A 17055-nucleotide genomic window follows, 5' to 3' on the forward strand; every position below is an offset into this window, starting at 1 on the left:
GGGGCATAACTTTCTGTAATAGCAATTCACTCTTTTCAACATGTTTACATAATGGGGTAATGTACTTGTGCAGAACAATTGCCCTTTAGTTGCCCTGAAATAAGAGATGCAGCGGAAAAGATTGACCAAGCTTTGTACGCAATCTGTGTGTAGGGATCGCAAACATAATTTTGTTGGCTTAGAATAAGACAAAAGCATGCAAAGATCAATTTATCTTTTAATTCTTGTACTACAAAACATCTTGATATTGATCTGAGAATCTGCATCAGCGTCAATGTACAGGTTGTCACTGGTTGATCATGGACCATCTTGCCTGTTTTGCACCTCTTTCACTCAGAGCACAAGGACATGCCCAGTGTAAAAAACACATTTGCAAGATACAGGGTAGACAAGGATGAGGATGCCTTGTGAAATACGGCCCCTTTGAGATTCCCAACAGCATTTATGGCTACCAAAAACCAGACTGCTTGTAAGAGCAGCAACAATTTGGTTGGACTAAACCATTTTAATCTGCTTTATGCCTGAACAGGACAGTTACAAAAAAAATTCTTATATTTTATTACACTAGGTGTTGTGTGTGTATGTACAATTTTGAATGCACATCTTATGAGACTAATAGATGAAGATTATGTGCAATGAAACGATGATTAATTTTGAACCTAATTCAATTCTTCACCTAATGTTTAGAGAAAACATCCATGAAGCAGCCAACGCCAAAAACTACAAAAGAAGGTAACATAAATTTAAACAAATTAGATATTTAGGAGTGTTCCTAACCTTGCATTATCTCCCTCCTTCCAATATTGGAATCAATAATTGCCGGAAGGTCTCAGAGGATGAATGGATTAGCATTCTGCATTCTAATATTCTTCTTTACTTCAATGGAAAGAAGATGAAAATAAATGCAGCCTTTATCTGCACAGACCTATCTTGTAAAACACATTTTATCATTTTTCAATATTGAAGCTAAAGGCAAAGTATAACTGGCTTAAACAGCAAATTAACATTCAAATGAAAATCTATCAAACTTGCTTCCTTGAACACTTGAGTATTAATTTGAGCTTTACTGATTAACTGACAGAATCTGCATGTTTGTTGCACGTGGTGGATGACAGGAAATGCCAACAGGAATAAAGTGCAGCAGCAGTTGTCATTTCTCACGCATGGCATCATTTTCTCAATGATTGATAGGTAAGGCCTTTTAGCTAGAAATGTGTTCATGACTGTAGTATCTTTACCAATCCCCAGGTAAACCTATCCCATTGAATTTATTATTTGTCTCAGAACACTAGGAGAAATTTCACATCATCAAATGAACTTGACAACATTACTACCTGTTGATGTGGTCCTGCAACGGAATTTCTTCCATCTTAGAAGTTTTCAGACTAGCAAATCTATCTCAGTACTTTTTCCACTTTTTTCCTAACATCAATGTGAAGTCAATTTTTCTTCAAACTAATTCTGTCCCTCTTCTTAAATATAGTAATTACTCTCTATAGTAATTGGTCTCTATCAGTCTTTTTTCCATTACATCTTTTATAACATACTATTAAATATGTTTAGGAGTAGCTCTGTCATCTCTTTTCAGCTTCTTTTAAAATAGGTAGATGGCCACACTAGTTTGTAGATAAGAGTAGAAGCTGATAATGGTCAGGTGATGAGCTTATCATTCAATGAGACATTGAAATAGTCAATGTCAGTACTTGGCTTACATTAATCATATTCTCACCCTGGATTCTCCAAAACCTTATGATGTTGCTTTCCATAAAAGTAGCAGTAAATGACTGGGGATAACAGCATTTTTTTGGGAAACAACTGTTCATTTTTTGTGCCATATTAATTATTGCATGTATACATAAAATGTATTGAATATTCATCTTATAAGACTAAATTTGATTATTGTTCATGGACAATTATAATTACTATCAAACCTAATTAAATTGTTCACCACATTTTAGATGCCAAAGCTGTGAAGAAAACGAAACAAAAACCTACGAAGGAAGGTAACACAAACATTCAAGCAGTGAGAGCTTTATGCATGTGAGACCTTATCGATCTCCTTTCTTCCAATGTTCAAGGTGTGAAACTGTGAGTTAGTCTCTGAAATGATTGGTTTCTCATGACTCTCAATTTACACACCAGCTGACATGTCCTCCTATAAATGGAATGAAAATTAAGTTTAAACTAGTTAAATTAAATACCTTGTAAAAATCAATTCACAATTTTGACATAATATACCATATGGCAAAACACAATTAACATCATAAGATGATGAGCAGATTAAAATTCATCAAGCTTATCTCACAACACATTTGTTATGGCATTGGATTAGTGGTGCTGGAAGAGCACAGCAGTTCAGGCAGCATCCAAGGAGCTTCGAAATTGACGTTTCGGGCAAAAGCCCTTCATCAGGAATAAAGGCAGTGAGCCTGGAGCGTGGGGAGATAAGCTCGAGGAGGGTGGGGGTGGGGAGAAAGTAGCATAGAGTACAATAGGTGAGTGGGGGAGGGGATGAAGGTGATAGGTCAGGGAGGAGAGGGTGGAGTGGATAGGTGGAAAAGGAGATAGGCAGGTAGGACAAGACCGGACAAGTCATGGGGACAGTGCTGAGCTGCAAGTTTAGAACTAGGGTGAGTCCGGACTTGTCCTACCTGCCTATCTCCTTTTCCACCTATCCACTCCACCCTCTCCTCCCTGACCTATCACCTTCATCTCCTCCCCCACTCACCCATTGTACTCTATGCTACTTTCTCCCCACCCCCACCCTCCTCTCACTTATCCCTCCACGCTTCAGGCTCTCTGCCTTTATTCCTGATGAAGGGCTTTTGCCCGAAACGTCGATTTCGAAGCTCCTTGGATGCTGCCTGAACTGCTGTGCTCTTCAAGCACCACTAATCCAGAATCTGGTTTCCAGCATCTGCAGTCATTGTTTTTACCTTGTCATGGGATTGGGTCAGGTTATGCCAATTTTTTAGGTGTTGGGCAGCCTTCTATATTGTAGGAGGATGTTGACCAGAAACCATAGAGGGTTTAGAATGATAAGCACGGCATCATTTTGTCAATGGTTCATGATCTAAAACAGGTAAGACCTTTTGGCTAGAAATGTGTTAATGGTTGGACTACCTTTACTAGCTCTCCATTAAAATGAATTTAATTTCCATTCTCTTTATTAGAAGATATAAAAGTATTGAATTTATGATCTGTTGAAAACCACAGCAAGGAGAAATATCATATCATTAAGTGAACTTTGACTGCATTGCTACCTTTTGATTTGGTCCTGCAGTGAAATTTCCTCCTTAACGGAGAAAAACAACTTAACGAGTTCAAGCAAACCAAATCGTAACTTAAAAATTTGAGAATATCATCTGTTTCTTTAAATCTTTAAGGAATTAAAAGACAGTTGACAACACTTTAAAATGTCTTTATGAATATTTATTGTAATAACCAATTCTGGATTACATGATAGTATTGACTACAAAATCATGGAGCATAAGGTGATTATGGAAAACCCAATCTCTTATATTGGTATGACATGGAGACACACAACCAAATTAGATCAGTCTCCCTATGACTATAATCCAACACAGTATAATTAATATACTCAACAAATTTGAAATTGACTCCAGTGGTTCCTAATCAGACGTTTTGGATAACCAGTACAAGACAAACAATACCAGACACCAGGTTTATAATGCAAAAGGTTCAACAATTTATGAATAATATAGCACCTTTAGCAGAGGAAAATCAGACCACAAGATAACCTAATTAATGTCTAACATTTAAATCCAATCCTCTTTAATTTTAGCTCCAACTCTTACACAAAGACTGACAGACAAACAGATACAGTAAGGGGATAAATAAAAAATAAATAAATATATGCTATGTAACTGGCCTATTCACTTAAGTTGGCTTCATGATGTATAACATCACCAGATTGTGAGATTATATCTTGCTTGGTTTCTGACAACACCAATGATTGCAGAAAGATTCCCATAGGCTCTAAGGAATATTCGTTTAATTCCTATAATTTCAATTCTATTGTGAATTTTCAATAATTCAATAATGAGAGGACAGCCAGGGTGCAATCAAGGTGCAATCTCCATGCTGTAGCTTTCTCAGACACAATCCTTCTGCCACAAAAATCTTTCAAAATCTCGCCTCTCCCTGCAGACTGACCATCTCCCCATTGAGTCCTAGTTAACAATTAACATCTGCCGAGAACTCAATGTAACAGCCTTCCCCGGTGAAGAATTGAACCCCGGTCTCCCATGTGACAGGCGGGGATACTAACCACTTACTACCGAGAACTCCATCTGCCATCAGCTTGAACATAATGTGCCTCTGAAGTCAGATTGTCACTAATGTATTTTTAACAAGACTTAACCTGCCATTAACTTTCAGGCCTGGCCTCAAAAAAACAAATATCAGTTTGTTTGGTCTCTTTCTTTTTAAAATCAACTTATTGCTCACAATCCAAAGATCATCTTCAGCTCTCAGCTCACAGTTCACAGCTCCAAACCAAACATGATAAATGTTAGAAACGAAAATCGCTTCTCAATAATCGCTCTAGACAAATTCAGGAAAACAAAGTTTTATTGACAAGTCAAGTCTGCAGAGTCGGGCACCCTTAAAGAAAAGGCGCCCTGAGGCTTACAAAGTCTCCCATTATATACAGCACAAGTCCCTCCTCTCCTTGGCTCCAACAAGCCATGAGGTTCACATTCTTAAAAACATCATCATTTTTATCACAAAGTCTGCAACAAAAGGCTCCAGAGTCTCCTAAGTTTGTTGTTTTTCTCACCCTGTAGTCTTATCAGTCAAAGGCTTTAATCTGAAACAGATGTCTCTCAAGTCGTTCCCCCATCCTGGAGTCTTATCAGTCAAGGACTCATCCTTCCCTCCTGTGTCAATGGTTTCATCAATCAAGGGCCTGTTTGTTTTTACTCTGCTCACAAATTGTCAGCATTCTGCACAATTTAAACTAGCCTGCTTGTTTTTACTCTGCTCACAAATTGTCAGCATTCTGCACAATTTAAACTATTCTACTTTTGAGTATATAAAATGTTCTAGAAAAGAAACAAAAGTTTTGTCTTTTATTATAGACCAGTCCGTGGTCCAGGCACATCTTAAAGTTTTAAACCGAAATTACCTCTCACAATAAAGCTACTAATAAAAAATAATTAAAGATCACAAGGCTTCTAACACCATACGGTAACTGATTATATGGAAGTATTTTTCAATATTTCCCGATAACAAGGAGTTTTGACCATATGTACACCGAATGATAGTTATAACTTTGGATAGGTATATGTGCCTTTGTTTCAACCTTTCTTAAAGAGTAACTTAAGAGACTCTGCAGGACCTCACTTCGATGTGCAGTTCTAATTGTTTTAAAGTTTTTAAAGTAAAATATTGCTTTAAGCAGGGTTCTTCACATTTTGTAAACATCACTAAATTTTCTTTGCTGCTTGTTAATTGTCTAGAAATCTGAGGGTAAAAATTGATCATTCTTTTGGGTTTATCTGGAGTGTGGATGACTGTCCCTGTCTGAAAGTTATTTATCCTGCATTTAAAGTTGTTTGCAAGTTTATATTTGAATCCTGCATTAGACGTCTCCCCTCAAACTTAACAGAGGAGTGTTTTGCAATCACTGTGAAACTGAAGAGGGTCTTTTACAACTGCTTACTAGGCTGGCTACTTTATTTTCACCACAATTGGCTACATTAAATCCAGCCCGTTATCTCATTTATTCATTTTTTTCTTCTTACACAGCAGTTCAGCCAAAAGCAACGGGTAAGTGACCTTTCTGGAGACTTCATTCAATAATGTTACTGTGTCATTTTCCTGGGATTAGATCTTTCTTTCCATGCAAAAGCTGTTGAGTTTAATGATTAGACCTTTTAGATGCAACATAGTTTTTTCTATGCATTTTTAGACTTTGTGTTTGCAATTCATTCAATCTTCTGATAACTTTTCTCAGTGTTTGAATTCAAATCAAATTTAGAACATTTGTAATTCAACTCTGTGCCTTGCATGTTTATATATTATCAGTGGCATTGCACTAAATAACAATTAGTATACATTAGTATTAAATAGTTCTTAAGTTTGGGTACTTAGAAAAAGACAGACTATTTCTTATCATCATTAGTTTCCTAACTAGACTCAATACCTTAACATACCCTGCAATGCCACAATACATATACTGTGCCTTGTATGTATTGTTGGGCTAGTTCTGTCAAGCCTCAAAGAAGATTTAGTTTGGCTTATCAGCCCCCACCTCATTTTCAGTGCATTCTATTTCATGGTGGAAACAATTGACAGTCACAAGACCTCTCAGTAGCACTCCCTAGTATCATTGTAATATGATAATTTTATTAATCAAGTTCTCCTCAAAATTGTACATTCTTCAAATCAGTTTCATTTCTGCCTCTCAGCTTAACTGTATAACATGGAATCATTACAAATATTCATTCTCGGCCCTCTGAATCCCCAAATATGAATTTTTAATAGTAAGTTTCTATAGTTGGTTCAATCATTCCATACAGATTCCATTTTATTTTCCTGCCATCGATTTGAAGCTAAATATTCAATTTTTCTATCGACCTGTTCTGTCTTCCTTCAATGTAGGAATTACACTTGTTCTCCACTAGTTTTTTTCCACTACACCTTTTATAACAGATTATTACAAATGTATAGTAACAACTCTGCCATCTCTTCTCACCTTTTAAAACAGGTGAATGGCCACAGTGGTTTGCAGATAGGAGCAGAAACTGACAGTGGTCAGGTGATGAGCTTATTCATTTCAATGAGACATTGAAATAGTCAAAGTCAGTACTTGGGTTACAATAATCATATTCTCACCTGGATTCTCCAATATCTTAAGATGTTGCTGTCCACAAAAGTAGCAGTAAATGAGTCGGGATAACAACCTTTTTTTGGGAAACTAATACCTAATTTTTCAGCCATATTAGTTATTGCATGTATACATGAAATGCATTGGATATTCATCTTATAAGACTAAATGTGATTATTATTCATGGGTAATTATAATTACTACCAAACCTAATTAAATTGTTCACCACATTTTAGAGGCCAAAGCTGTGAAGAAAACGAAACAAAAACCTACGAAGGAAGGTAACACAAACATTCAAGCAGTGAGAGCTTTATGCATGTGAGACCTTATCGATCTCCTTTCTTCCAATGTTCAAGGTGTGAAACTGTGAGTTAGTCTCTGAAATGATTGGTTTCTCATGACTCTCAATTTACACACCAGCTGACATGTCCTCCTATAAATGGAATGAAAATTAAGTTTAAACTAGTTAAAGCAAATACCTTGTAAAAATCAATTCACAATTTTGACATAATATACCATATGGCAAAACACAATTAACATCATAAGATGATGAGCAGATTAAAATTCATCAAGCTTATCTCACAACACATTTGCTATGGGATTGGATTAGTGGTGCTGGAAGAGCACAGCAGTTCAGGCAGCATCCAAGGAGCTTCGAAATTGACGTTTCGGGCAAAAGCCCTTCATCAGGAATAAAGGCAGTGAGCCTGGAGCGTGGAGAGATAAGCTCGAGGAGGGTGGGGGTGGGGAGGAAGTAGCATAGAGTACAATAGGTGAGTGGGGGAGGGGATGAAGGTGATAGGTCAGGGAGGAGAGGGTGGAGTGGATAGGTGGAAAAGGAGATAGGCAGGTAGGACAAGTCCGGACAAGTCATGGGGACAGTGCTGAGCTGCAAGTTTAGAACTAGGGTGAGTCCGGACTTGTCCTACCTGCCTATCTCCATTTACACCTATCCACTCCACCCTCTCCTCCCTGACCTATCACCTTCATCCCCTCCTCTACTCACCCATTGTACTCTATGCTACTTTTTCCCACCCCCACCCTAATCAGACGTTTTGGATAACCAGTACAAGACAAACAATACCCGACACCAGGTTTATAATGCAAAAGGTTTAGCAATTTATGAATAATATAGCACCTTTAGCAGAGGAAAATCAGACCACAAGATAATCTAATTAATGTCTAACATTTAAATCCAATCCTCTTTAATTTTAGCTCCAACTCTTACACAAAGACTGACAGACAAACAGATACAGTAAGGGGATAAATAAAAAATAAATAAATATATGCTATGTAACTGGCCTATTCACTTAAGTTGGCTTCATGATGTATAACATCACCAGATTGTGAGATTATATCTTGCTTGGTTTCTGACAACACCAATGATTGCAGAAAGCTTCCCATAGGCTCTAAGGAATATTAGTTTAATTCCTATAATTTCAATTCTATTGCGAATTTTCAATAATTCAATAATGAGAGGACAGCCAGGGTGCAATCAAGGTGCAATCTCAATGCTGTAGCTTTCTCAGACACAATCCTTCTGCCACAAAAATCTTTCAAAATCTCGCCTCTCCCTGCAGACTGACCATCTCCCCATTGAGTCCTAGTTAACAATTAACATCTGCCGAGAACTCAATGTAACAGCCTTCCCCGGTGAAGAATTGAACCCCGGTCTCCCATGTGACAGGCGGGGATACTAACCACTTACTACCGAGAACTCCATCTGCCATCAACTTGAACATAATGTGCCTCTGGAGTCAGATTGTCACTAATGTATTTTTAACAAGACTTAACATGCCATTAACTTTCAGGCCTGGCCTCAAAAAAAAATATCAGTTTGTTTGGTCTCTTTCTTTTTAAAATCAACTTGTTGCTCACAATCCAAAGATCATCTTCAGCTCTCAGCTCACAGTTCACAGCTCCAAACCAAACATGATAAAGCTACTAATAAAAAATAATTAAAGATCACAAGGCTTCTAACACCATATGGTAACTGATTATATGGAAGTATTTTTCAATGTTTCCCGATAACAAGGAGTTTTGACCATATGTACACAGAATGATAGTTATAACTTTGGATAGGTATATGTGCCTTTGTTTCAACCTTTCTTAAAGAGTAACTTAAGAGACTCTGCAGGACCTCATTTCGATGTGCAGTTCTAATTGTTTTAAAGTTTTTAAAGTAAAATATTGCTTTAAGCAGGGTTCTTCACATCTTGTAAACATCACTAAATTTTCTTTGCTGCTTGTTAATTGTCTAGAAATCTGAGGGTAAAAATTGATCATTCTTTTGGGTTTATCTGGAGTGTGGATGACTGTCCCTGTCTGAAAGTTATTTATCCTGCATTTAAAGTTGTTTGCAAGTTTATATTTGAATCCTGCATTAGACTTCTCCCCTCAAACTTAACAGAGGAGTGTTTTGCAATCACTGTGAAACTGAAGAGGGTCTTTTACAACTGCTTACTAGGCTGGCTACTTTATTTCCACCACAATTGGCTACATTAAATCCAGCCCGTTATCTCATTTATTCATTTTTTTCTTCTTACACAGCAGTTCAGCCAAAAGCAACGGGTAAGTGACCTTTCTGGAGACTTCATTCAATAATGTTACCGTGTCATTTTCCTGGGATTAGATCTTTCTTTCCATGCAAAAGCTGTTGAGTTTAATGATTAGACCTTTTAGATGCAAGATAGTTTTTTCATTGCATTTTTAGACTATGTGTTTGCAATTCATTCAATCTTCTGATAACTTTTCTCAGTGTTTGAATTCAAATCAAATTTAGAACATTTGTAATTCAATTCTGTGCCTTGCATGTTTATATATTATCAGTGGCATTGCACTAAATAACAATTAGTATACATTAGTATTAAATAGTTCTTAAGTTTGGGTACTTAGAAAAAGACAGACTATTTCTTATCATCATTAGTTTCCTAACTAGACTCAATACCTTAACATCCCCTGCAATGCCACAATACATATACTGTGCCTTGTATGTATTGTTGGGCTAGTTCTGTCAAGCCTCAAAGAAGATTTAGTTTGGCTTATCAGCCCCCACCTCATTTTCAGTGCATTCTATTTCATGGTGGAAACAATTGACAGTCACAAGACCTCTCAGTAGCACTCCCTAGTATCATTGTAATATGATAATTTTATTAATCAAGTTCTCCTCAAAATTGTACATTCTTCAAATCAGTTTCATTTCTGCCTCTCAGCTTAACTGTATAACATGGAATCATTACAAATATTCATTCTCGGCCCTCTGAATCCCCAAATATGAATTTTTAATAGTAAGTTTCTATAGTTGGTTCAATCATTCCATACAGATTCCATTTTATTTTCCTGCCATCGATTTGAAGCTAAATAGTCAATTTTTCTATCGACCTGTTCTGTCTTCCTTCAATGTAGGAATTACACTTGTTCTCCACTAGTTTTTTCCACTACACCTTTTATAACAGATTATTACAAATGTTTAGTAACAACTCTGCCATCTCTTCTCACCTCCTTTTAAAACAGGTGAATGGCCACAGTGGTTTGCAGATAGGAGCAGAAACTGACAGTGGTCAGGTGATGAGCTTATTCATTTCAATGAGACATTGAAATAGTCAAAGTCAGTACTTGGGTTACAATAATCATATTCTCACCTGGATTCTCCAATATCTTAAGATGTTGCTGTCCACAAAAGTAGCAGTAAATGAGTCGGGATAACAACCTTTTTTTGGGAAACTAATACCTAATTTTTCAGCCATATTAGTTATTGCATGTATACATGAAATGCATTGGATATTCATCTTATAAGACTAAATGTGATTATTATTCATGGGTAATTATAATTACTATCAAACCTAATTAAATTGTTCACCACATTTTAGAGGCCAAAGCTGTGAAGAAAACGAAACAAAAACCTACGAAGGAAGGTAACACAAACATTCAAGCAGTGAGAGCTTTATGCATGTGAGACCTTATCGATCTCCTTTCTTCCAATGTTCAAGGTGTGAAACTGTGAGTTAGTCTCTGAAATGATTGGTTTCTCATGACTCTAAATTTACACACCAGCTGACATGTCCTCCTATAAATGGAATGAAAATTAAGTTTAAACTAGTTAAATTAAATACCTTGTAAAAATCAATTCATAATTTTGACATAATATACCATATGGCAAAACACAATTAACATCATAAGATGATGAGCAGATTAAAATTCATCAAGCTTATCTCACAACACATTTGCTATGGGATTGGATTAGTGGTGCTGGAAGAGCACAGCAGTTCAGGCAGCATCCAAGGAGCTTCGAAATTGACATTTTGGGCAAAAGCCCTTCATCAGGAATAAAGGCAGTGAGCCTGGAGCGTGGAGAGATAAGCTCGAGGAGGGTGGGGGTGGGGAGAAAGTAGCATAGAGTACAATAGGTGAGTGGGGGAGGGGATGTAGGTGATAGGTCAGGGAGGAGAGGGTGGAGTGGATAGGTGGAAAAGGAGATAGGCAGGTAGGACAAGTCCGGACAAGTCATGGGGACAGTGCTGAGCTGCAAGTTTAGAACTAGGGTGAGTCCGGACTTGTCCTACCTGCCTATCTCCTTTTCCACCTATCCACTCCACCCTCTCCTCCCTGACCTATCACCTTCATCCCCTCCTCTACTCACCCATTGTACTCTATGCTACTTTCTCCCCACCCCCACCCTCCTCTCACTTATCTCTCCACGCTTCAGGCTCACTGCCTTTATTCCTGATGAAGGGCTTTTGCCCGAAACGTCGATTTCGAAGCTCCTTGGATGCTGCCTGAACTGCTGTGCTCTTCAAGCACCACTAATCCAGAATCTGGTTTCCAGCATCTGCAGTCATTGTTTTTACCTTGTTATGGGATTGGGTCAGGTTATGCCAATATTTTAGGTGTTGGGCAGCCTTCTATATTGTAGGAGGATGTTGACCAGAAACCATAGAGGGTTTAGAATGATAAGCACGGCATCATTTTGTCAATGGTTCATGATCTAAAGCAGGTAAGACCTTTTGGCTAGAAATGTGTTAATGGTTGGACTACCTTTACTAGCTCTCCATTAAAATGAATTTAATTTCCATTCTCTTTATTAGAAGATATAAAAGTCTTGAATTTATGATCTGTTGAAAACCACAGCAAGGAGAAATATCATATCATTAAGTGAACGTTGACTGCATTGCTACCTGTTGATTTGGTCCTGCAGTGAACATTCCTCCTTAATGGAGAAAAACAACTTAACGAGTTCCAGCAAACCAAATCGTAACTTAAAAATTTGAGAATATCATCTGTTTCTTTAAATCTTTAAGGAATTAAAAGACAGTTGACAACACTTTAAAATGTCTTTATGAATATTTATTGTAATAACCAATTCTGGATTACATGATAGTATTGACTACAAAATCATGGAACATAAGGTGTTTAAGGAAAGCCAATTCTCTTATATTGGTATGACATGGAGACACACAACCAAATTAGATCAGTCTCCCTATGACTATAATCCAACACAGTATAATTAATATACTCAACAAATTTGAAATTGACTCCAGTGGTTCCTAATCAGACGTTTTGGATAACCAGTACAAGACAAACAATACCAGACACCAGGTTTATAATGCAAAAGGTTTTACAATTTATGAATAATATAGCACCTTTAGCAGAGGAAAATCAGACCACAAGATAATCTAATTAATGTCTAACATTTAAATCCAATCCTCTTTAATTTTAGCTCCAACTCTTACACAAAGACTGACGGACAAACAGATTCATGTTATAAGACTAAATGTGATTATTATTCATGGGTAATTATAATTACTATCAAACCTAATTAAATTGTTCACCATATTTTAGAGGCCAAAGCTGTGAAGAAAACGAAACAAAAACCTACGAAGGAAGGTAACATGTTTCTAACCTTATCGATTTCCTTTCTTCCAATGTTCAAGGTGTGAAACTGTGAGTTAGTCTCTGAAATGATTGGTTTCTCATGACTCTAAATTTACACACCAGCTGACATGTCCTCCTGTAAATGGAATGAAAATTAAGTTTAAACTAGTTAAAGCAAATACCTTGTAAAAATCAATTCACAATTTTGTCATAGACAATTAAATTATGTTTACTATTGAACCTAATTGTTTACCACAATTTAGAGGCCAATACTGCGAAGCAAGTGAAATGGAAACCTACAAAAGAAGGTAACACAAACATTAAAGCTCGGAGAACTTCATGCATGTTTCTAACTTCTTAGTTCCCCTTTTTTCCATTGTTCAACGCATGAAACTGTGACGAGTCTCATGGTGTATCATGTCTCTAAATTTACACACCAGCTTACATATCCTCTTATATATAGAATGAAAATTAGGTTTAATCTAGTTAGGGCAAATACCTTGTAAAAATAGATCCACAATTTTGTCATAATAACCATATGGTCAAACCCAATTAACATCATAAAGCGATGTTCAAAACAGATTTCAGCAACCCTATCTTTCAACTCATTTGCTAAGGGATTGGGTCAAGTCCTGCTAATTTTTCAGCCTTTGATGTTGTAAATGGGTGTTGACCAAAAACCATAGAGCATATAAATCCAGTAGCAAGGCTTCATTTAGTCAATGATTGATAATGTAAAAAGGGTAAGGCCTTTTGGCTAGAAGTGTGTTCTTTGTTCTATATCTTTACCAACTCCACAAGGCAAACCTATCACTTTGAACTGCTTATTTGTCTAAAAGCATGGAGAAATTTCACACCATCAAATGATCTTTTTCAACATTGCTACCTATTGATTTGGTTCTGGAATGAAATTTCCCCCTTCTGAGTTTTGCGAGTCTGAAAACTCCTATCTTGGGATGGAATATAACTACAGGTGTTTCATAGAAAAATAATGCTACTGAGTTAACCAGTACCAATACATAGATTTGAAATTCTAGAATACTGTTTGTTTCTTTAAATCTTTAAGGAATTAAATAATAGTGCACAACTTTTTAATGAATACTTATTATAAGAATCAATTTTGGATTACATTGCAGTGATGATTATAAAATCATAGAGTATAAGGTGATTAAAGAAAGCAATTGTCTTACGTTACTATAACATGGAGACGTATAACCAAATCAAATGCGCCTCCCTATCCCTGCATTCCTATAGCTGTACAATTAAAATACTCACTAACCCCAAAACTGACCCCAATGGTTCCTCATCAAACTTCTTGAACTATGTTGTTTTCCTGGGATTGGAGCATTGTTGCTTTGCAAAGGTTGTTGAGTTAAATGACTAGATCTTTTACTTGCAGTTTTGTGTATTTTTGTGTTTGTAATTCATTCAATCTTCCGATAACTTTTCTTAGTGTTTGAATTTAAATCAAATTTATAATGTTTGTAGTTCAACTCTGTGCAGCTTGTTCATTTATGTATTATCAGTGGCATTTTGCTAAACAAACTAGTAGTATATATTAGTGTTAAATAGTTCCTTTTTTGTGTGTATTTAGAAAAAGCCAATCTATTTCTTTTCATCATTAATTGCCTAACTAGACTCAATATGTTACAATTGTTCCTTATTAACTCATACACTGTGCCTTATGTATATGTGTGATAGTTTTATCAAGCCTGAAGGAAATTAAGTTCTGCTTGTCAGCCCATACCTCACATTTTCAGTGCATTCAATTTCATGATGGAAGCAATTGTCGGTCACAGGACTTCTCAGTGGCTCTCAATAGTATCTTATAATCTGATAATTCTAATAATTAGGTTCTCCTCAAAATTGTATGTTCTTTGGGGCAGTTCCATTTTTGGCTCTCTGTATAACACTGATCATGGCAAATATTTAGTCTCAGCCCCCGAATCTCTGAATGATTTTTTAAAAGGTAAGTTTTAACAGAATCTGTTCAATTCTTTTATATCATTGATTTACTGGGCTTGTTCTGCCCCACATACTTCAACATAGGAATTACCTTTGTTCTCCATAAGTCTTTCTTCCAATACACCTTTTATAACAGATTATTAAATATGTGTAGTAACAACTGTCATCTCTTTTAAAATAGGTGAATGGCCACAGTAGTTTACAGATGGGAGCAAAAAGTGACAGTGGTCAGGTGATGAGCATATTCATCTCAATAAAATGTTGACATAGCCAATGTCAGTACTTGGGTTACATTAATCATTTTCTTACCTGGATTCTCCAACACCTTCAGATATTGCTGTCCACAGAAAGTAGAATAAATAAGTGGGAATAACAACCTTTTTTTGGGAAACAACTGCCTCATTTTTTGTGGCATATTAATTATTGCATGTATACATGAAATGCATTCAACATTCATCTTATAAGACTAATTATTGGTTATTATTTATGTGCAATTCAATTATGATTACTATCAAACCTTAATTCTATTATTTACCACAATATAGAGGCCAAAACTGTGAAGCAAGTGAAAGAAAAACCTACAAAGGAAGGTAACACAAACACTCAAGCTGTTTCTAACCTTTTAGTTCTCCTTTCTTCCAATATCCAAGGCATGAAACTGTGAAGTGAGTCTCTGAAATGGATAGTTTATCATGACCCTAGATTTACACAACAGCTTACACATCCTCTTATAATAAAATGAAAATTAGGTTTAATCTAGTTTAAGCAAATATGACAAAAATCAATTCACAATTTTGTCGTAATAAACCATATGGTGAAACCCAATTAATCTCATAAAGTGATGTTCAAATTAGAATTCAACAAGCTTATCTCACAACACATTTGATAAGGGATTGGGTCAAGTTATGCCAATTTATCAGGAGCTGTTTAGCCTTCTATGTTGTTGGAGGATGTTGACCAGAAACCACAGAGGGTTTAAGATAATAAGCACAGCATCGATTTGTCAATGATTGATAATGTAAAACAGGTAACACCTTTTGGCTGGAAATGTGTTCATGGTTCTACTATCTTTACTAATACCCCTCGGGTAAACCTATAGCATTGAACTAATTATTTGTCTAAAACTGCAGCAAGGAGAAATTTCACATTATTAAATTAACTTTGTCAACATTGCTAACGATTGACTTCATCCTACAATGCAATTTCCTTCTCCTTCAGGTTTAGTTTCTTTTCCAGAAAATCCACGTGACTTAGTTAACCAGTACCAGTACGTTTGGAGATAGTGTTAACTGCAGATGCTGGAAAGTCAGAGTAAATAAAGAGTTAAGCTGGAAAAAGCACAACAGGTCAAGCAACATCAGAGGAGAAGGGCTGATGAAAGATTCTGACCTGAAACGTCAACTTTACTTCTCCTTTATGCTGCTTGACCTGCTGTGCTTTTTCCACCTCAATTCTTTATCCACTCACTCCCAGCACATAGAATTGAAACTTTAAAATTCTAGAATATTATTTGTTTCTTTAAAATCCTAAAGGAATTAATAAAATGTTGTCAACTCTTATTTAAGTATTGTGAATAATTACTATAAGAATCAGTGCTAGATTACATAATGCTGATGATTACAAAATCATAGAATGTAAAATGATTAAAGAAACCCAATTCTGCTATATTGATGTGATACAGAGACATCCAACCAAATCAAATGAATCTCCCTATCCCTGTTTTCACAACACAGTACAGTTAAAATACACAGTGACCACAAAACTGATACCAATGGTTCCTAATAAGATGTTTTGAATAATTAATACCAAATCTTGAGAATAACTCTTACCAGACATGAAGTTTACAATTCAAAAGATTTAGCATTTTATGAATAACATAGCAGCTTTAGCAAAGCAAAGTTAAACTGCAAAATAATTTAATTAATGTCTTACACTTAAATCTAATCCACTTTATTTTAGCTCCAACTCTTACACAAAGACAGACAGAAAAACAGACACAGTTAGGGGATAAATCAAAAGAAAAATAAATAAATGAGATGTAACTGGCAAGTTCACTTAAGCAGATTCCACGACCTATAACATCACCTTTATATGAGGTTACATCTTGCTTCGTTTCTGACAACACCAATGAATGCAGGTAGCTTCCAGTAGGCTCCAAGGAATATTCTTTTAATTCTTATAAACTTAGATGTTATTCTCTAAATTATTAATAACTTGATAATGAGAGGAGAACTAGGGAGCAAGCAAATCACCATGCTGTAGTTTTCGCCAACACAGTTGTTCTACCACAAATGCAGTTCAAAATCTAGTTCAAACTCTGGCCTCTCCCTGCAGACTGACCATCTCCCCACTGAGTCCCAATTAAC

The 17055-nt window shown here is 36.2% G+C and overlaps 1 protein-coding gene across 50 annotated transcripts in view; it reads left to right on the forward strand.

Moving 5' to 3' along the window:
* trdn (triadin) overlaps positions 1 to 17055 on the forward strand; it is a 462709-nt gene that overhangs the window by 318720 nt on the left and 126934 nt on the right. For 30 of the 50 annotated variants that reach the window (XM_087980725.1, XM_087980732.1, XM_087980853.1 and 27 more), the window contains 9 exons: positions 688 to 732; positions 1959 to 2003; positions 5773 to 5793; positions 7090 to 7134; positions 9404 to 9424; positions 10723 to 10767; positions 12692 to 12736; positions 12988 to 13032; positions 15235 to 15279. In XM_087980725.1, coding sequence (XP_087836851.1) covers positions 688 to 732; positions 1959 to 2003; positions 5773 to 5793; positions 7090 to 7134; positions 9404 to 9424; positions 10723 to 10767; positions 12692 to 12736; positions 12988 to 13032; positions 15235 to 15279 — 357 coding nt within the window. The remainder of the gene's footprint in view (positions 1 to 687; positions 733 to 1958; positions 2004 to 5772; positions 5794 to 7089; positions 7135 to 9403; positions 9425 to 10722; positions 10768 to 12691; positions 12737 to 12987; positions 13033 to 15234; positions 15280 to 17055) is intronic. The other 20 variants (XM_087980694.1, XM_087980696.1, XM_087980773.1 and 17 more) reach the window with 20 other exon arrangements.

The sequence above is a fragment of the Chiloscyllium plagiosum genome, unplaced genomic scaffold, assembly GCF_037043375.1.
Source record: "Chiloscyllium plagiosum isolate Xiang-an unplaced genomic scaffold, Cpla_swu_hap1 HiC_scaffold_3, whole genome shotgun sequence".
In the NCBI taxonomy this organism is placed as follows: domain Eukaryota; kingdom Metazoa; phylum Chordata; class Chondrichthyes; order Orectolobiformes; family Hemiscylliidae; genus Chiloscyllium; species Chiloscyllium plagiosum.